Source organism: Aedes albopictus, chromosome 1 (genome assembly GCF_035046485.1).
Source record: "Aedes albopictus strain Foshan chromosome 1, AalbF5, whole genome shotgun sequence".
Taxonomy (NCBI): domain Eukaryota; kingdom Metazoa; phylum Arthropoda; class Insecta; order Diptera; family Culicidae; genus Aedes; species Aedes albopictus.
Genome location: NC_085136.1, coordinates 76,343,932 through 76,365,929, shown reverse-complemented (window position 1 = coordinate 76,365,929; position 21,998 = coordinate 76,343,932). Strand labels below are relative to the sequence as shown.

Genomic DNA, 21,998 nt, shown 5'->3' with positions numbered 1-21,998 from the left:
TCCCGTTCGGATTTCCTGACAGAATCCCGTTCAGGATTCCTGACAGAATCCCGTTCAGGATTCCTGACAGAATCCCGTTCAGGATTCCTGACAGAATCCCGTTCAGGATTCCTGACAGAACCCCGTTCAAGATTCCTGTGGAATTCCGTTCAGGATTCCTGACAGAATCCCGTTCAGGATTCCTGACAGAATCCCGTTCAGGATTCTTGACATAATCCCGTTCAGGATTCCTGACAGAATCCTGAATACACATGATTTAATTTTTGAATCTACTTAGCCAATTATTAATTTGCATACACAACGATCATCGTTCATTAAAATTCTTCTATAAATAAGCACCTGACTTGCTGTTAATCGCCCTGCTAATCTGTCGTAGCCGACCATCGATAATCCTCCCCGAAATTCCGCATCTGGCAGCGATCCAATCGCGACCGACAAAATCCCAGTTAGCAGAAAAAAGACGAAGCCAAAAAATCCCAAGGACTCACCTCTTGAGTGTCACATTCTTGCTACCGCCGAGTTTATTCATCTTGACCTTCTTGCCACCACCGCCTCCTCCTCCGATGCTAGACCCATCTCCACCGCATCCACTGGTGGCGGTCTGCTCGGAGTCGGCATCGCTCGTGTCCAACATAATGCCACTGCTCGGCGTCTCCACCGAGGACTGCGGCTGCGGTGGCTGCTGATGTTGGCCACTACTGCCATTGTTACCGTTGATTCCGTTCAAATTCCGCGTCAAACTCACACTGGTGCTCATTTTGCTGATCGTTTGCTGTTGTTGCTGTTGGTGAATATTCTTGCGATTATTCGCCGCAACCAAATCGAACTCGGCTTCTTCTGTTTCGGCTTCGTCGAACTCTTCGTCACCGTCGTTGTTGTCTTCTTCGTCATCTTCTTCGTAGCTATTCACCGCACTGTAGCCATTGTGCTGGTGGTGGTGGTGGTGGTGGTGAGTGCCGTGGTTGCTATTGCCATGGTCACCACCGTTGCCACCATTCTTCAGGGCCGAGGAATTCTTCAACACACTCACTAGCTTGGAACCCCCGTTGGGACCACCGACGTTGCCGTTCCCGTTGACGAGAATCAGGTTGTTGAAATTCTTATCACTTTTGACACTCTTGGAGCCACCGCCGCCACCACTTCCTCCCAGAAGGCTGGTGTGCTCATCAACACTCAAATCTTCACCACCGCCTCTTCCTCCTCCTCCTCCTCCGTTGTGTATTGCACTACCCCTCACACTATCTTCTTCACCTCCCTTGCACTTCTGGTACGGTTGCTGCTGCTGCTGCTGATGCAACCTCGCAGCGAACTTCTTTACCTTCCCGTTCTCCGACGACGGAGCAACCGAATCCCGACCCGACGACGGAACCAGATTATAGCGATGGTTTGTTTTGATGGCCGATTTGATAACCTTGGTCGTCCCGGACGACGGACGGCTACCGGCCTTACCACCGCCGGATGCACTCGGATTCACCAACACCGCAGACGATGGATTCGGTCCGGAATGGCCACCGCCTCCGCCTCCTCCGGTAGTGGTATTATTCAGATTCAAACTTAGATTTCGCGCCGCAGCAGCAGCTGCACTGGCCGCCGTCACTGAGGGCGATTTTTCCTCAACTGGTAGCATGTAGGAGAGCATTTTGGCGCTCGGGCTCAACTCTTTCCCTGCTGCTGTTATTGTTGATGATGAGCTGCAGCGCCGCTTTTCCTTGATTCAACCTGCGGGGTGGAGAGAGGGAGAGAAGGGTATAAACGGTTAGACGGTGCTTCGATTATGAGATTTTATTGGAAAAATGTTATATCAGATATTTAAATTACAATTAAGACATATTGCTTTTTACTCCTCTGGACAAAAAAGGCAGAAAAAAAAAAACAATGAATCCACCTAGCAGGGATAGCGTATTTCCTGAGACTGGTAGAAGTTTTTTTTATTAGTTTTTGTGTTTGTGTTTTGCATTCCTCCAGGGAATCCTTCAGGAATCTCTCCAGGGATTCCTTTGGGAATCTCTCCAAGGATTCCTCCAGGATTCCATCCAGGGATTCCGTCCAGGGATTCCTCCAGGGATTCCATCAGAATTTCCTCCAGGGATTCCTTTGAGAATTTCTCCAGGGATTCCTTTGAGAATATCTCAAGGGATGTCTTCAGGGATTTCTTCAGGACTTCCTTCAGGGATTTCTTCAGGAATTCCTTCAGAGATTCCTTCAGGAATTCCTTCATGGATTTCTTCAGGAATTCCTTCAGGGATTTCTGAATCTCTCCAGGGATTCCTTCAGGAATCTCTCCAGGGATTCCTTCAGGAATCTCTCCAGGGATTCCTTCAGGAATCTCTCCAGGGATTCCTTCAGGAATCTCTCCAGGGATTCCTTCAGGAATCTCTCCACGGATTCCTTCAGGAATTTCTCCAGGGATTTCTTCAGGAATTTCTCCAGGGATTTCTTCAGGAATTTCTCCAGGGATTCCTTCAGGAATCTCTCCAGGGATTCCTTCAGGAATCTCTCCAGGGATTCCTTCAGGAATCTCTCCAGGGATTCCTTCAGGAATCTCTCCAGGGATTCCTTCAGGAATCTCTCCAGGGATTCCTTTGAGAATCTCTCCAGAGATTCCTTTGAGAATCTCTCAAGGGATGTCTTCAGGGATTTCTTCAGGAATTCCTTCAGAGATTCCTTCAGGGATTCCTTCAGAAATCTCTCCAGGGATTCCTTCAGGAATCTCTCCAGGGATTCCTTCAGGAATCTCTCCACGGATTCCTTCAGGAATCTCTCCAGGGATTCCTCCAGGAATCTCTCCAGGGATTCCTCCAGGAATCTCTCCAGGGATTCCTTCAGGAATCTCTCCAGGGATTCCTTCAGGAATCTCTCCAGGGATTCCTTCAGGAATCTCTCCAGGGATTCCTTCAGGAATCTCTCCAGGGATTCCTTCAGGAATCTCTCCAGGGATTCCTTCAGGAATCTCTCCAGGGATTCCTTTGAGAATCTCTCCAGAGATTCCTTTGAGAATCTCTCCAGGGATTCCTTCAGGAATTTCTCCAGGGATTTCTTCAGGAATTTCTCCAGGGATTTCTTCAGGAATTTCTCCAGGGATTCCTTCAGAAATCTCTCCAGGGATTCCTTCAGGAATCTCTCTAGGGATTCCTTCAGGAATCTCTCTAGGGATTCCTTCAGGAATCTCTCTAGGGATTCCTTCAGGAATCTCCAGGGATTCCTTCAGGAATCTCTCCAGGGATTCCTTCAGGAATCTCTCCAGGGATTCCTTCAGGAATCTCTCCAGGGATTCCTTCAGGAATCTCTCCAGGGATTCCTTCAGGAATCTCTCCAGGGATTCCTTTAGGAATCTCTCCAGGGATTCCTTCAGGAATTCTTACAGGGATTTCTTCAGGAATCTCTCCAGGGATTTCTTCAGGAATCTCTCCAGGGATTCCTTCAGGAATCTCTCCAGGGATTCCTTCAGGAATCTCTCCAGGGATTCCTTCAGGAATCTCTCCAGGGATTCCTTCAGGAATCTCTCCAGGGATTCCTTCAGGAATCTCTCCAGGGATTCCTTCAGGAATCTCTCCAGGGATTCCTTCAGGAATCTCTCCAGGGATTCCTTCAGGAATCTCTCCAGGGATTCCTTCAGGAATCTCTCCAGGGATTCCTTCAGGAATCTCTCCAGGGATTCCTTCAGGAATCTCTCCAGGGATTCCTTCAGGAATCTCTCCAGGGATTCCTTCAGGAATCTCTCCAGGGATTCCTTCAGGAATCTCTCCAGGGATTCCTTTAGGAATCTCTCCAGGGATTCCTTCAGGAATCTCTCCAGGGATTCCTTCAGGAATCTCTCCAGGGATTCCTTCAGGAATCTCTCCAGGGATTCCTTCAGGAATCTCTCCAGGGATTCCTTCAGGAATCTCTCCAGGGATTCCTTCAGGAATCTCTCCAGGGATTCCTTCAGGAATCTCTCCAGGGATTCCTTCGGGAATCTCTCCAGGGATTCCTTCGGGAATCTCTCCAGGGATTCCTTCAGGCATCTCTCCAGGGATTCCTTCAGGAATCTCTCCAGGGATTCCTTTGAGAATCTCTCAAGGGATGTCTTCAGGGATTTCTTCAGGAATTCCTTCAGGGATTTATTCAGGAATTCCTTCAGGGATTTCTTCAGGAATTCCTTCAGGGATTTCTGAATCTCTCCAGGGATTCCTTCAGAAATCTCTCTAGGGATTCCTTCAGGAATCTCTCTAGGGATTCCTTCAGGAATCTCTCTAGGGATTCCTTCAGGAATCTCTCTAGGGATTCCTTCAGGAATCTCTCTAGGGATTCCTTCAGGAATCTCCAGGGATTCCTCCAGGAATCTCTCCAGGGATTCCTTCAGGAATCTCTCCAGGGATTCCTTCAGGAATCTCTCCAGGGATTCCTTCAGGAATCTCTCCAGGGATTCCTTCAGGAATCTCTCCAGGGATTCCTTCAGGAATCTCTCCAGGGATTCCTTCAGGATTCTCTCCAGGGATTCCTTCAGGAATCTCTCCAGGGATTCCTTCAGGAATCTCTCCAGGGATTCCTTCAGGAATCTCTCCAGGGATTCCTTTGAGAATCTCTCCAGAGATTCCTTTGAGAATCTCTCAAGGGATGTCTTCAGGGATTTCTTCAGGAATTTCTTCAGGGATTTATTCAGGAATTCCTTCAGAGATTCCTTCAGGAATTCCTTCAGGGATTTCTTCAGGAATTCCTTCAGGGATTTCTGAATCTCTCCAGAGATTCCTTCAGAAATCTCTCCAGGGATTCCTTAAGGAATCTCTCTAGGGATTCCTTCAGGAATCTCTCTAGGGATTCCTTCAGGAATCTCTCTAGGGATTCCTTCAGGAATCTCCAGGGATTCCTTCAGGAATCTCTCCAGGGATTCCTTCAGGAATCTCTCCAGGGATTCCTTCAGGAATTCTTACAGGGATTTCTTCAGGAATCTCTCCAGGGATTTCTTCAGGAATCTCTCCAGGGATTCCTTCAGGAATCTCTCCAGGGATTCCTTCAGGAATCTCTCCAGGGATTCCTTCAGGAATCTCTCCAGGGATTCCTTCAGGAATCTCTCCAGGGATTCCTTCAGGAATCTCTCCAGGGATTCCTTCAGGAATCTCTCCAGGGATTCCTTCAGGAATCTCTCCAGGGATTCCTTCAGGAATCTCTCCAGGGATTCCTTCAGGAATCTCTCCAGGGATTCCTTCAGGAATCTCTCCAGGGATTCCTTCAGGAATCTCTCCAGGGATTCCTTCAGGAATCTCTCCAGGGATTCCTTCAGGAATCTCTCCAGGGATTCCTTCAGGAATCTCTCCAGGGATTCCTTCAGGAATCTCTCCAGGGATTCCTTCAGGAATCTCTCCAGGGATTCCTTCAGGAATCTCTCCAGGGATTCCTTCAGGAATCTCTCCAGGGATTCCTTCAGGAATCTCTCCAGGGATTCCTTCAGGAATCTCTCCAGGGATTCCTTCAGGAATCTCTCCAGGGATTCCTTCAGGAATCTCTCCAGGGATTCCTTCAGGAATCTCTCCAGGGATTCCTTCAGGAATCTCTCCAGGGATTCCTTTGAGAATCTCTCCAGAAATTCCTTTGAGAATCTCTCAAGGGATGTCTTCAGGGATTTCTTCAGGAATTCCTTCAGGGATTTATTCAGGAATTCCTTCAGAGATTCCTTCAGGGATTCCTTCAGGAATCTCTCCAGGGATTCCTTCAGGAATCTCTCCACGGATTCCTTCAGGCATCTCTCCAGGGATTCCTTCAGGAATCTCTCCAGGGATTCCTTCAGGAATCTCTCCAGGGATTCCTTCAGGAATCTCTCCACGGATTCCTTCAGGCATCTCTCCAGGGATTCCTTCAGGAATCTCTCCAGGGATTCCTTCAGGAATCTCTCCAGGGATTCCTTTGAGAATCTCTCCAGAGATTCCTTTGAGAATCTCTCCAGAGATTCCTTTGAGAATCTCTCAAGGGATGTCTTCAGGGATTTCTTCAGGAATTCCTTCAGGGATTTATTCAGGAATTCCTTCAGAGATTCCTTCAGGAATTCCTTCAGGGATTTCTTCAGGAATTCCTTCAGGGATTTCTGAATCTCTCAAGGGATTCCTTCAGGAATCTCTCTAGGGCTTCCTTCAGGAATCTCTCTAGGGATTCCTTCAGGAATCTCTCCAGGGATTCCTTCAGGAATCTCTCCAGGGATTCCTTCAGGAATCTCTCCAGGGATTCCTTCAGGAATCTCTCCAGGGATTCCTTCAGGAATATCTCCAGGGATTCCTTCAGGAATCTCTCCAGGGATTCCTTCAGGAATCTCTCCAGGGATTCCTTCAGGAATCTCTCCAGGGATTCCTTCAGGAATCTCTCCAGGGATTCCTTCAGGAATCTCTCCAGGGATTCCTTCAGGAATCTCTCCAGGAATTCCTTCAGGAATCTCTCCAGGGATTCCTTCAGGAATTCTTACAGGGATTTCTTCAGGAATCTCTCCAGGGATTCCTTTGAGAATCTCTCCAGGGTTTTTTTCAGGAATTCCTTCAGAAATTCCTTCAGGGATTCCTTCAGGGATTCCATCAGGAAATCCACCAGGGATTCCTTCAGGAATTCCTTCAGGAACTCTTCCAGGGATTCCTTCAGGAATTTCTCCACGGATTCCTTCAGGAATTCCTCCAGGCATTGCTTCAGGAATTCCTCCAGGGATTCCTTCAGGAAATTTTCCAGAGATCCATTCCAGGATTTTCAAGAATTGTCCCGAGATTCCAACAGAAAATATTTTTGGATGCACCCAGAAATTCCCTTAAGAAATTGTTGAAGCACATTCTCTAAGGATTTCTCCACAAATTATTCCAGTGATTTGCTTAGGAATTCATTCTGAGGACACTTCTACTTACAGGGATGCATGGCCAGGAAATTCTCCAGGAATCAAGGATTTTGTGTGGTATGTGTCTGACAATGAGCATCTCTCAGTGTGTTGATATCGCACTTTCATTTCCCTCCACTCGGGGTAATGCTTGTCCTGTCGACTAACAGCTGCTGCCGAGATCATAGTAGGCCACGACTCTTCTCATGTCATGAAAACTTCCGTAAACTTTGAAAAATTCACAGATTTTTGCAGACAAAATTCAGATTTATTGTAAACAACTTCATGCTTTTCTTCCGAATTCCAAAATGTTTTTCAACAGATTACTTTTTAGGAATTGTGCCAGATATTCCTGAGAATATGTAATGAATTTTTATGATTCTGAATTCAAATAGATCGTTCTTTTCAAATTATTTAAACTCTTTCTGAACCTTAAACGAATTCTGTTATAAGTTTTAGCCGGAAATTATCACAAAACTTCTTCACAAGTGCCACAGAAATTTTTCCTGGAGGAATCTCAAGATCTCGAGAGGAATTCCTGGAAAAAATATTTAAAAACCTTCCATATACGGCTTCCTAGTTGAATTGCTGGTGGATTTCCTTAAGTAATTTTGTGACAGAATTTCCGGAGGAATTCCAAGTTTTCAATCCATGATTTGAATACACACTAGCGACATTTATTGAGCTAATCCCTATTCATTCGTCATTAGATGACCCTAGGTCAACAATACAATCATTCGTGTCGTGGTGTCCAATGGACCTCAGGGCACCGAATCGTCTGTTCAACTATGATATAAAAAACTATCCATAGCGTGCTACGATTGTTTTTTTGTTTTTTGCATTTAGATAGGTTTCAGAGGATCCCAGGGGATCAAGGGGCCTCAGTGGAGGGGTCAAGTGCCTTTCAAAAGGTTTCAGCGAGTATCAGGGAGCTACAGTTGAATTTAAGGGAAGGCTGCGAGGGTCTCAGGATAGTTCATGAGGGGTTGCAAGGCATTTGAAGGCTATTTAAGGCGATTCAAGGTGCTTCGAGAGGTTTAAGGAGGTCCCAGGGAGCTTCAAGGGACATCAGTATAATTTAAGGCCAGTCTAAATATGAAGATCTCAGGGGGCTTTCTGATGCATATCATGACATTTTATTAAGTATCAAGGCGTTCCGAGAAGTTCCAAAGGATCACAGGGGGTTTCAAGGGGCCTCAGTAGAGTCGAAGCTCTAAGAGGTTTCTGAGACGCTCAATGGTATTGAAGGTGACTCAAGGCTTATCAAGATGTTTCAAAGGGTCTCAGGGAACTTCACGGGCTTCGGATGAATATAGGGGAAGCTTACGGGGGACTTCGGAAAGTTCGTAAGAGGTTTCAAGGCATTTTAAGGCGATACAAGGCCTTTCGAAAGGTTTTAGCAAAATGCATGGGTTTTTAATGGGTTTTTGTTTCAGTGCATTACAGGCGAATCCAGGGAGCTGAGGGTTTCAATTTAACTTTAGGTTAGTCTACGGGAGTCTCAGAGCTGTTTATTGGAGTCCCAAGGGGTTTAATTGTTGATTTCAAAGCGTTGCAATGCAATGGGGTAATGGGGTAATCAGGAAAAAGAACAAAACACATCGCGCGGCCATTGCATTCACTCACAAACGATTTTTTACATCTTAATCCTTTAGAAAAACCGCATTCATGTTTCATAAGTGTTTTAGAGTTTGTTTCATATAAGTCAATGAAAACTGTGAAATAAGGGCAAAGTGAGCAGGATAATGATTTAACCAATTTCATTCGGCTTTGCAGACAATTTTACGCCTAAAACAGTTTTGTTCAATAGAAAAACTGAGTACGTTCGTGAGATATAGAATTAACTGTAGGATTGCACTGTTTTTTCCACTGTGCGTTGCAAAGCGGTTACTCAGTATACTAAGGAGTTGTCTACGTGAAAGTGAAGGGCTTCAAGGAGATTCAATGTTTTTTTACACGTTTCCAGAATTCCGGAGGATAACGTGCCAGCCTTCTGATACCTTGATATCAACGTAGGATTTCCTTAAGCATTACTGAAGCCTCCTGAAATCTATTGAAACGCCTTAGAAAGTCTCCTGAGATCCAGTTGCCTGCTCTTAAACTCTACTCAGGCTCCTGAAACTTAAAGCGTTGCTCTAGGCATTTTTCCAGTTGTGTCTAGTTTTCTTCCAGAAGTTCTTTCAGTAGTTCTTCATATAGTAATTCCTCCGGAAAATCTTCCAGGACTTCTCCTTACTTCTCTTAGAAGTTACCCCAGAAACTTTTTCAGGAGTTCACCAAAACTCTTGAAGCAATATCACGAGAAATTAATAGTGAAGTTACTCCTGGAATTTTCGCTAGAGTTTCTGGAGCTCTTTCTTTCACAGTACTTTCAGAAATACTTGCAGGAGTTCCTCTAAGGAGCTCTAAGGAGTTTTCTAACGACTGCTCTAGAAATTCGTCCCAAAAACCTTTTAGGAATTTCTAAAAGCAATCTTCTAGGTAAGTTCCACCAAGCATTTCTGCAGGATATTCTCAAAAGATGTTCTCAAGATTATTTTTTTAAAGAAATTTTTCAATTCGATTCGAGTTAATCAGGAAATTTTTAAAAATTTCACCAAGAATGCCATGAACTTGTCTCAGAATCCCTTCAGCACTCCGAGAAATTCTTCAAGAGTTTCTCTCCAGTTATTTCTTCAAGAATTTCTTCAGGATTTTACCCTATCCTTTAAGGCATTTCTGAAGATTTTTTTTCTAGTGATTTTTTCAGAAAATTTTCGGTAGATCCTATCAAGAATATCTCTACCCAATTTCTGTATTAAGATACTTCCAATTCATTTTGCGAGGATTCCTCCAACGGATCTGAATAATTCTTCAATAACTTTCCGGAGAATACTCGATAAATTCCTCATGTATTTTTTTGCGAAACCTCTAGAAGTATCCCTCCAGAAATCATTCGAATGATTTTTCCGAGAAAGTTTCAAACATTGTTTTGTGGAATCCCAAAGAAATTTTACCAAGCATTCAACTTTATACATTTTGTTTATGAAAGTTCCTGTTTGGATTATTCTTCCAAGGAATTCCCGAAATTGTAATTCTCCAAAAGCTTCTCCGGAGAACCTTCCAGAAGTTTTTGAAAAATCCTATACAGGAATATTTCGGAAGATCACTCCATAAGTTCACCCAAGGATAATTCCAAGAATTTATCCAGCAATTTCTGGAGAAAATCCTAAAAGAATCTATTTATTTATTTTATTTATTTATTCGAACGAATACGAATTTCTGGAGAACTAACTGAGTTCTGTTAGAAATCCCATGAAATCCCCGCATTGCTCCTGAAATTCCACTAACACTCAGAGCGCTATGAAATCCCTCATAAAAACCTCTGAGACCCCTGTAGGCGCCCTTTAACTCTACTCAGGTTCCTAAAACCTCTCGATGCGTTGAAATGACTTGAACCACATCGAACGCTTTGAAACCCCTTAGAAACTCAAATCTGAGACCCCCGTAGATCACCCTTAGTCTACTGAAGCCTCCTGAAACCACTCCCATAGACTCCAGTAAACTACTCTAAAACTGTATTGGAGACCTCTTTTAAGGTATTAAAGCTCCTGAAATCTACTAAAATGAATTGAAACGCTTTGAAACTTCTCAGAAGTACCCAGCCACCAGAGGCTTCCCTTAAACTCTACTAAAGTAACTTGAAGCCTCCTGTAATCCCCTAAAACATCTAGAAACGCCTCGAAACGCTAATATACTGAAGCCACCGACGAACCGACGTGACAGCTGGAACAAATAAATTCAAATTTGTTGTCCCCGACGCCATGATGAAAAATAGCCGAACACTACCGCCTCCTCTATAACGGTTCGCGTTGTTTTGATAGCTTGACTCCAAACCCCCAAACCCAAAGAGGTTCTCGTCTGCGCTGATTTGACAGAAGCGTTCGCTCGCTTCGCTGGTCGACCGTTAAATTGGGGGGGGGGGACAGTTTTGAATCACCACTGTCACGTCGGTTCGTCGGTGCTGAAGCTCTCTTACGCCTCTGAAGTCTCCTGAGTGTACTGAACCGCCTCAGAAGGCCTCCTCATGCCCTGTATACTGTCCTTAAGCTCTACTGAAACCCCATGAAACCCCATGAATCACATTGTAACACATTGCAACGCCTAAAAACCCATCGAAAACCCACCTGAGACTCTCGTAGACTATCCTCTAACTCTACTGAAGTCCTCTTTGAACCCCTGAAATTCCCTCAAATGCGCTGAAATGCGTTGAAACACTTCAGGAATCCCTATAATTCCCCCATAAGCTTTCTATTAATTTTACTCTACTGAAGCCTCTTGAAGTCCCCTGAGTACCCCTGAACAGTCTCGAAAGACCTTGTTTCGCCTTAAAGTGCCTTGAGACCCTCTGAAGCATCTTAGGATTCCTTGAATCGCCTGATTGCAAACTTCTTAGATAACCCCTGAAACCTTCAAACTTCTCCAACTCTACTGAAGCCCTCTTAAAACCTCTGGAATCCCCTAAACTACACAGAAACACATTGAAACCCATCAGGAATCCCTTCTTGTCCATCGTAGGCTTCCCTTGAACTCTACTGAAGCCCCATGAAACGGCCTCAATCGCCTTTTTAAGAGCCTCGAAATCTTCTGAATTGAATTGAAGCCCGTGAAGCTTCCTGAGCCTTGTTTTGTGAATTTTAGCCTAATGCTAGGTCTTCACACACCCCTCTGGAACCTCTTAAAAAGCATGGAGTAGCCTTAAAATGGCTTCAAAATTCCCAGAAATCCCCAGGATTCCTCTCGATAAGTATAGATACATTCCTTAAACTCCACTGAGAAACTTCAAAAATTCCCTGGAATGCCCTGAAACCTCTCAAACTTCTTGGAACGTATTGAAACGCTATGAAATCCTTAAAAAAAAAACCCACGAGACTCCATAGACAGGCCTTAATTTTTTACTGAGGGCCCCTGAAGCTCCGTGGGGCCTATAAAACCTGTTGAAGCGCAATGAAAGGCATTGAAACCTTTTAGAAACACCCATGAGATCATCGAAGAATATCGTCGAACTCTACTGAAGTACCCTTAAACCTGATGAAATCCCCTAAACTGAACTGAAATCAAGGCGGTTCAGGATCAACGCCAGGAAACCTTTCAAGAACCTCTCTAAGATCCACGCAGTCTTCCCTTAAACTCTAGGAACCTACTGGAGGCTGGAACCTGCTTTGGGTGTCGATGTCAATGAAATAAGAAAAAAAAATCAGTGATTCAACAGGATTTATTTCTGAAGCTCTCACATGGGGATGAACCGTTTGTGCGCTGCGAATATCAAACCAACAAATGCTTCCATAAACCTCATCGGAAATTTCTAGAGGAATGAGTGAAACAGTGATGCAAAAATGAAAATTTATTGACCGCCCGTAGATGATACTCCAGTATCGCCAGACCAGCTACACTCACACAACGAACCAATGAGATACCTGCTTGGAACATCAACAGGCATCTTCACTGTGTGAGTATTGATGATCTTCTATTTTTAGGCGACAATAGCGCCTGCTAGGTCAGGATGTAGGTCAATGTGGGGAGTATACTGCGGCTTATTTTCAAAAGAATTTGAAAACTGGAATTCACAAGCAATTTTGAATTAAGATGACATAAAAAAGAAACCTGTGAGTATGAGCCAAAAATATTGAGATTTAGAGATGGCGCAATCGCCTCAAAGTTGAATTTCCGAGTAAATAAAAATGTGTTTTCACTTCAAGTATCATAACTTTATCAATTTTCAACCGTCAATTTTCAAAGTCACATAAAATATGAGTTTTTAGGGATTTTATTTATATTTTTCCTTTCAAAAAAAAAAAAATAGGGCTTCATAACTTTTTGACCGCATGACCAATTTCAAATTATTTTGCGTGCTTTTGTAGATATTTTTGTTACCTGTCCTTGTTATGAACAAACTATTCGTCAAAGTATTTATTTTTATGATACTTTTCACCAAAAAATGCCAAAACATGCCTTAAAACTTGACGTAATATGCGGTTTGGGTAAAAAATGACCTCAATGTTAAAGGAGGTTAAGAGGAGATTTGTACAACCGCAATGTTACGGATTGCGCCCGATAGGCCCTTTGGATCGGATCTACACTGAAGCGGCGCGTACGATAGACGACGCGCTGCGGTAAAATGTCATCGTTGACACGTCGTTGGCAGATGACTCAAGGATGACATCAGCGAAATAGAAGATAATGATAAACAACCTTGTGCAACCTTGGTTAAGCTAAATTAATTAAAATCTAAATATTTCGTTCTACCTCTTTTGAAAACGTAGTAATGCATTTGTTATTCTAAGCTTATGAGACTAAAATGTTTGTAGTGTTCAAAGTTCGTGTAATTAATTGAATTTCATGCAAATAACACTACAACAAAACATGCCCACATGTATGATAATCAGTTCTTAAAATTACAGCTTAAAATCAGTATTATAACTACAAACTATGTATCTAAATTCCTTAATTGTAACCTAATTAGTACGGATATGTAAGTACGGAATGCTATACTCTTATGCAATATCTAATTGAAATCTTAATCTAATAGCTTACGTAACCTTCATAAACGGCAGCAGGAATTCTTATTGGATTTTCATATAGTGAGGAAACTAATTTGTAAGTAGCTTAAATTTATCAATGAATTCGCTTTGTTTAATAAACTATCTTTCCAGTCGAGTTTTGCGGAAAATCCCGAACTGCGAAACAGTTTTTATTACACTCGAAAATTATCCAAGGAGATTCCGCGCAGTTATGAGTAGTTCAGGTAAGCATCCTACCGGTTGCTGTAAGGCGTGTAACCGCCCGAACAACGCCGAAGTTATGATCGCTTGTGACATTTGTGGAAGCCGTTTCCACCACACTTGTGCGGGAGTGCAATCGTCGACGTTGCTCAAGCCTTGGAGTTGTGGCTATTGCTCTAGCCGAGGCGACGGCACCAGCAGCTCAGCGATATCCGTCAGCTCTTCTAGTTCTAGTGCCCGATTACGTTTGAGACAACTGGAAGAGTCGAAAGCACTCGACGACCGCCTTCAACTCCAGCAGGCTGAGCGAGAACGAGCCTTTCTAGCTGAAAACACCAACTAGAGTCGGAAATCCAGGCAGAAAGACAGTTGAGGGGAAGTACATCAAGCTTTAGGAGCAGGCACAGTCGTCATAGCTACAAGAGTGAGATTCGAACGTGGATCAACCAGCCAACAGACACTCCAGGGAAGGCTGAGGGCCAACAAGCCGGTGCGTCAACATCAACCCCGCTTGCATCCACAGAAAACGTAGCGTTAGCGGTACCGGTCCAACGAGTTGTCCCGCCAAGTCAGTCGACCATTCTCCCGGATCATTCGACGGCAGTTCAAGAGATTGTCAGTCACCGTTCACTCTCCGAGGCAAACATCATCCAAGCCCCGGGCATTCATCCTCCGAACGCCCAAGGTCAAGCAAGCATTGTGGCTGTAGTTTCGGTAGCTGGCTGCGATCCGTTAGGAACGGCAACATTGACCAATGCTGTTACCACCCCTCCGTTCGCGCAGTTGATCTCAGCTCCGAATCACGACGTCTTCCAGCAAGACCAGCAGAAACCATCTCCGCCATCTCCAATCAGACGACAGCATCCACCGACGAATCAGTCAGGTCCAAAGGAACCAGCGTTGTCAGATGCGGAACCATTGGTGGGACGTCAGGTTCCTGCCCAAGCCTATGCTGAAGGAGAAGTTCATGCGGGAGCAATAGGTTCGCAGCAACAGAAGGTGCCCCAGCAAGTCCAACAGCCTAATCAACCTTTCCGCCCCAATACCGGTTACTACGTTCCGCCAGCCATGAACCTGAATACTCCAGCACATCCAGCTGCATCGTTTCCCGTACAGTGGCCACCAAATGCTAATGTGGGTTTCGTGGGTAATCGATACCCAACTGTCAGCCACCATCCCGTGCCACCAGCCAGCGCGTGTTATCCCACAAGTTTCTACCAGCCACCATACAATGCTGGTCAGCCCACAGGTCCAATACCGACTTGGGAACCACTGAATGCAGCACATCAGCGGTCGAATACGGTGCAGGAAGCAACAATAAGAACCAACACGACGCAAGTTCAGCGGGAGCCTGGACATAACACTCAGCAGTCCTTTGCAGGCCAAGCTCCGAGCTTCTACCCTGCGCCAACTGCTGAAGGAGTTTTGAGTGCACAACATTTAGCCGCCCGACAAGTTGTATCCCGCGATCTTCCCAGATTTTCTGGTGATCCCCTTGAGTGGCCAATGTTCATTAGCGCATATGAGTCCACGACGGCCATGTGTGGGATTCAGCCGGACGAGAACCTGGCCAGGCTTCAGAAATGCTTGGTAGGAGGCGCCAGAGAGAAAGTTCTCAGCATCCTAACGCTGCCGGCTGCGCTACCCGAGATTATTGAGACACTGCGGGAAGAATGCGGACGACCAGAACAGCTGGTTCATTGCCTCCTGGTAAAGATTCGACACGCTCCTGCTCCGAACGTTAACAAACTCGACACGTTAATTAACTTCGGCAGGGAGATCAGGAACTTGGTAACCTATATCGAGGCTGCAAATTTGCAGGATCATTTGTCGAATCCGATGCTATTGTCAGAACTTGTAGGGAAGTTGCCCCCAAGTCTTCGGCTAGATTGGGGGCTTCATACGCAGAAGGTCCCCCAAGCGACGCTAAAAGCTTTTAGCGATTACGTCACGTCAATTAAGGCTGCTGCGTGCAAGGTTTCATTGCCAAATGAAAGCAGTCAGGAGGAAAGCCGTCGTGGAAAAAAGGAGAAGGGTGGTTTCGTCAATGCACACTCCATCGATGAGAAGCGTGTGACCGAGTGCAGTACGAGAAACACGAATAACACATCGTCTTCTAAGAAGGAGTTTCTGCCTAGGTCCGAAACCTTCAAACCCAAGCCATGCCCTGTTTGCAACCGGAACGATCACAAGCTTCGAGAATGTGAAAAGTTTATCGGCTTCAATGTGGATCAGCGAAAGCGGCTTGTCGGTGAAATGAAGCTGTGCCAACGTTGCTTAGGGAGCCACGGCAAATGGCCATGCAGAATGAAACAGTCATGCGAGGTCGACGGCTGTGCAGAACCGCATCATAAACTTCTGCATCCCTCGAAACCGAAAACCAACAGCAGCGTCCAACCAGCAGGTTCTTCTGGTGTTATTTCCGCCCACTGTTCACGGCAAGCCGGCGTACTATTCAAGGTACTACCCGTCATTCTCTCTAGTAACGGGAAATCCGTCTTGACCTTCGCTTTCCTGGATGACGGATCCAACCTCACGCTGATGGAAGAGGAAATTGCCGATGAGCTTGGATTGCAGGGCAACGTAAGTTCATTATGCATCCAATGGACCGGTAGCGTAACAAGGAAAGAACCGACCTCACGACAAGTTGAGCTGCGCATTTCTGGCGTCCATGGTGGACCGGAGTATACCATGTCCGAAGTCCAAACCGTGCCTCACTTGGATCTGCCTCAACAAAGCCTGGACTATGAGAAACTCTCCAAGGAATTCCCACACTTAAGGGGACTTCCAGTACGAAGCTTTTTGAATGCGGTGCCCAAGGTTCTTATTGGACTAGATAACGCGGCGTTGAAGCTGACACTGGACAAGCGCGAGAGACGAAGCAGGGAACCAATAGCTGCCAAAACGAGACTTGGGTGGACTATTTTCGGAGGAGCACAAGGAGGACAACAACGGACTGATCGCGTCATGCTGCACGTATGCAATTGTAATGAAGACGAGACTCTTCACAATCTCGTCAACGACTACTTTTCGGTAGAAACCATTGGTGTTAACCCTACGATGCCTTTAGAGTCACCTGAAGATCAGCGAGCTAGGCAGATCTTGGCCCAAACTACTCGCCGCACTGACTCAGGAAGATTCGAATGCGGCCTGTTATGGAAAAGCGACGACTTCGAACTCCCTGATAGCTACAAAATGGCGGAACGACGAATGGTTTGTTTGGAGAAGAAGCTCGGAAAAGACCCAGCTCTGAAAATGAAGGTGTTAGAGCAGATTGACGAGTATCTGGATCGCGGATACGCCCACAAGGCTACTGAGGACGAGCTACGAGATTCCGACCAACGTCGGGTATGGTATCTTCCCATTGGCATCGTCCAGAATCCCCGGAAACCCGGGAAAGTACGAATTGTATGGGACGCGGCGGCACGCATCGGAAATACATCACTCAACTCAATGCTGCTCACTGGACCAGACCTTTTGACTCCACTTCTGAAGGTCATGTACGGATTCCGGCAACGACAATATGCTGCAGTTGGAGACGTACGACAAATGTTTCACCAGCTGTTGGATAGACAGGAAGACAGGCAGGCTCAACGTTTTCTATTCCGGACAGATCCGGAACAAGCACCGACAATCTACGTAATGGACGTCGTAGTTTTCGGAACATCGTGTTCTCCGTGTCTTGCTCAACATGTGAAGAATGCAAACGCTGAGGAGTACAAGGACCTGTATCCAGATGCGGCCTCGGCAATCATCAACAAAACCTACGTCGACGATTTCCTGGATAGCAGAGACAGTATCGAAGAGATGGTCCGTATAGTCAACGAGGTGCGCTTCGACCAGGCTGGATTCGAACTTCGAAACTGGCAGTCCAATTCTGAGGACGTTCTTCGACGGGTCGGGGCCGACATCAACGAAACTGCGATATCCTTCTCGGTGGAAAAATCTACGATTGCCGAACGAGTCCTAGGAATGAGATGGGACCCCAAGGACGATTTATTCGTGTTCGATACACAATTTCGTGAAGATCTTCTACCGTTGCTGACAGGAGTCATCGTTCCTACTAAACGACAAGTTCTTCGCGTGGTTATGAGCCATTTTGATCCTCTGGGCATCGTAGCTACATACACTGTGCACGGAAAAATCCTTATCCAGGACGTGTGGAGATCTCGCGTATCGTGGGATGAACCAATAACGGCGGAAGACTTCGAAAGCTGGCAGCGCTGGGTGAGACTAGTTCCAAACCTGACGCAGGTTGAAATTCCGCGATGCTACTTCCCGAACTATGACCCGGCCAGTTACGATTCTATTGAAATCCACGTTTTCGTCGACGCTAGCCTGAAAGCGTACTGCGCCGCAGCGTATTTTAGGATCATCGACAATGGCTCGCCACGTTGTGCCCTAGTAGCAGCAAAGACGAAAGTGACACCATTACAACCGCAATCAATTCCAAGAAATGAACTGAGTGCCGGAGTAATCGGAGTGCGACTGCTTAAAAGTGTTCTGGAGAACCACTCAATACCTGTCAAGAAACGGTACATGTGGACGGATGCAACAACCGTTCTGGCTTGGTTGAGGGTAGACCCACGAAATTATCGGCAATTTGTAGCTTTTAGAGTTGCCGAATTTCAGACAGAAACACGTGTGGAGGAGTGGCACTACGTACCATCGAGTTTGAACGTTGCGGATAAGGGTACAAAGTGGGGAAGTGGACCCTGCTTCGATCCAGCCAGTCCGTGGTTCACGGGACCTGAATTCTTGTATCGCGCAGAAAGTGAGTGGCCACGTCAACCAGCGAAGTTTGTGGAGCCACAGGAAGAAGTCAGAGTAGTCCATCACCACGTAGCAGTTTGCGATTTCGTCGTGGACTTTACGAAGTTTTCCAGTTGGGGAGATCTGCTCAAGAACGTCGGCTACTTGTATCATTTCGTTCATCGTTGTCGATCATCACCAAGATTGATGACCAAGAGCAGAGTTGCAGTGTTGGAGCAGAAAGATTATGCGGCGGCTGAAAGAAGTGTTTGGCGAGTTATCCAAAGTGTGGAGTATACCGGTGAAATCGCCACTCTTCTCAAGAATTCCGAGCTTCCCAGCGACCAACAGATGCCGTTGGAAAGAAGCAGTCTTCTCAAAAAGCTGTCCCCATTTTTGGACGACGAAGGTGTGCTGAGGATGCGTAGCCGTATTAATGATGCTGCCATCTACTATTCCTACGACTTTCAAAACCCAGTGATCGTTCCAAGGAGAAATCACGTCACCGAACTGCTGATCTACAAGTATCATCAACGCTATGGACACGCTAACGTCGATACCGTCGTCAACGAGTTGCGGCAACGCTATTACATAGCCAGAGTTCGTTCCGTAGTGAAAAACGTAGTAAAGCAGTGTATGTGGTGCAAGGTTTATCGAGCGAAGCCGGCCGAACCAAGAATGGCGGATCTACCACATCCCAGATTGAAGCCTTACGTTCGTCCGTTCACATTCACAGGCCTGGACTACTTTGGGCCGTTGATAGTGAAGCATCGTCGGAGTAACGAAAAGCGGTGGGTAGCACTATTTACGTGTTTGACCGTGCGGGCTGTACACGTGGAAGTAGTGCATTCGCTATCAGCAGAAGCCTGCAAAATGGCGATTCGCCGTTTTATTTCCCGAAGAGGTGCTCCGCAGAAAATTTTCAGCGACAATGGCACTAACTTTCGAGGAGCCGCCCGCGAGCTTGTCAATGAAACAAGAGCCATCAATCGGGAACTTGCGGCTATATTTACCAACGAAGAAATCGAATGGATTTTCAACCCTCCATCCGCTCCCCACATGGGTGGTGTGTGGGAGCGAAAGGTTCGCTCAATCAAAGAGGCGTTCAAATCATTGCACCACAGACAACATCTGAACGATGAGGAGCTTATGACCTTCTTAGCCGAGGCTGAAATGATGGTCAACTCCCATCCTCTAACATTTGTACCGTTGGAGGATTCGGCAGAAGAAGCAGTTACACCGAACAATTTCCTGTTGATGAGTTCGAGTGGGGCCAACACGTCATCGAGGATACCTGTTGATGAAGAGGTGCCTCTACGGATAAATTGGAAGTTGATGCAACAGTTGTTAAACCAATTTTGGAAGCGTTGGATCCAAGGATATCTTCCGACAATTGCTCGTCGGACCAAGTGGTTCAGCGATATCCGCCCACTTCAAGTAGACGACCCGGTAGTCATCGTAGATGAAACTGTCCGAAATGGGTGGTTACGAGGCCGAGTTGTGAAGATCTACCCGGCAAAGGATGGTCAAGTAAGGAAAGTCGATGTCCAGACGTCTTCAGGAGTGTTCCATAGACCCGCGATCAAAGTGGCATTGCTGGATATCCTACAGGATAGTAAGGCCATTCAAGGGTAAGGCATTACGGGTCGGGGTGTTACGGATTGCGCCCGATAGGCCCTTTGGATCGGATCTACACTGAAGCGGCGCGTACGATAGACGACGCGCTGCGGTAAAATGTCATCGTTGACACGTCGTTGGCAGATGACTCAAGGATGACATCAGCGAAATAGAAGATAATGATAAACAACCTTGTGCAAGCGAAGAGCTAATGGTTAAGCTAAATTAATTAAAATCTAAATATTTCGTTCTACCTCTTTTGAAAACATAGTAATGCATTTGTTATTCTAAGCTTTTGAGACTAAGAGGTTTGTAGTGTTCAAAGTTCGTGTACACTCATTGCACAATTATGGGTCACACACAATTATTAGTCACTTTCCACTTTAATAGATAAATACTAATTAATTGCAAGCTTTTGTTAGCTATTATTATTTTTCGCACATAAGTTGATTTGTTTTGTGTCACTATACGTATCGCACACGGGCTTATACATCAAAACATACATATTTTCAATATTTTTTTGTTCGGCGCAAAACTAGCTGTCAAAGTACCGCTTCGATTGTGAATATCGGACAGTGCGTGCGCTGCTTTCGTAAGCTCTGTAAAAGCGAGCTTCAGTGATTTTCATGTGCGAAATGGTATCGTCACCAGAACAAAGGTATAATTAACGTTCTAAATGTAGAAATTCATGTGACTGCAGCTAATTAAAGCTTATTTCTGGCAAAATTTAAGTGACTCATTATTGTGCCAAGGAACACCGAAAATCACACAATTATGGGTCACTTTTTGTGCAGCATAATATTGACAGTTCTGCGTACATGGGCATTGCATACTTTTAGGCGTTTATCGGTGGTTGTGTTGGAGATTTTGACCCAATTTTGAAAAATTGATTCCAAATCGTGAAAACACGCTTCGTTAAGAGGTTTGAGACCAGTTTTAGATTCTACTATAGTTGATCTATCGAGAATAAGTGATCATTCATTGAAAAAATAGACAAAACATTATTTTTGAGCCGATTTCTCTTAAGTGACCCATAATAGGCAACAAATTGACCCATAATTGTTACATAGCCAATTTTGACCCATTATTGTGGTTTTCATTATTCACCAAAATTTTAGTAATTTTCACCGCCTAAAGTGAATTTTACAAGCAGATTTTTATTTAAAACAATAAAAAGGGGTTTCAATGATGAGAATATAAAATAAAAATAATGAAAGTGTTATTTTTGTATGAAAAACGATTCATATTATGAAATGGTTGTTCCTTGAGTGACCCATAATTGTGCAATGAGTGTAATTAATTGAATTTCATGCAAATAACACTACAACAAAACATGCCCACATGTATGATAATCAGTTCTTAAAATTACAGCTTAAAATCAGTATTATAACTACAAACTATCTAAATTCCTTAATTGTAACCTAATTAGTACGGATATGTAAGTACGGAATGCTATACTCTTATGCAATATCTAATTGAAATCTTAATCTAATAGCTTACGTAACCTTCATAAACGGCAGCAGGAATTCTTATTGGATTTTCATATAGTGAGGAAACTAATTTGTAAGTAGCTTAAATTTATCAATGAATTCGCTTTGTTTAATAAACTATCTTTCCAGTCGAGTTTTGCGGAAAATCCCGAACTGCGGAACAGTTTTTATTACACGCAATAAAACGAAAATGATTTTGTTTTGGCTTTATGATGGTAATAAGGGTCTTCTCGAGTCTATTTGGCTTACGTTCAAACTAAACTAAGAGTACAGATTAAAGTGAAGAGTAAGGTGGAAATGGAAGAGAAAAAGAAATCATAAAAAAAAAATAAAATGAAGAGTAAAAGATAAAAATAAAGTATACATTAAAATGTAGAATGTAGTGAATTAGCGAGTAGGATCAAAAGTAAGAAGAGAATAAATTGAATAGATCAACAAGGAGTGAGTTTATGTTTATGGTGAAATAAATCGATATCAACGAAATATCGAATGAACAATGATAATCTTTTGAAATAATACTAGAATGCTTTTTCCAATGAACCCCACACACGAAAC

The 21,998-nt window shown here is 44.7% G+C and overlaps 2 protein-coding genes across 2 annotated transcripts in view; one reads left to right on the top strand and one right to left on the bottom strand.

The window, feature by feature from the left end:
* Positions 1 to 284: 284 nt before the first annotated feature.
* Positions 285 to 21,998, bottom strand: part of LOC134285015 (protein no-on-transient A-like) — a 102,651-nt gene continuing 80,937 nt past the window's right edge. The window contains exon 2 of the mRNA XM_062844874.1: positions 285 to 1,719. Within this exon, the coding sequence (XP_062700858.1) occupies positions 485 to 1,639 (1,155 nt within the window). The 5' untranslated portion in view covers positions 1,640 to 1,719 and the 3' untranslated portion in view covers positions 285 to 484. The remainder of the gene's footprint in view (positions 1,720 to 21,998) is intronic.
* LOC134285014 (uncharacterized) lies at positions 13,925 to 21,992 on the top strand. The gene is made up of 2 exons (XM_062844871.1): positions 13,925 to 21,391; positions 21,449 to 21,992. The coding sequence occupies exon 1, from the start codon at positions 14,653 to 14,655 to the stop codon at positions 19,969 to 19,971; it is 5,319 nt and encodes a 1,772-aa protein (XP_062700855.1). The 5' UTR covers positions 13,925 to 14,652; the 3' UTR covers positions 19,972 to 21,391; positions 21,449 to 21,992.

Bases quoted from the DNA above. Each gene is read 5' to 3' on its own strand.
- LOC134285014 (XM_062844871.1), top strand. From the start codon at position 14,653: ATGAACCTGAATACTCCAGCACATCCAGCTGCATCGTTTCCCGTACAG.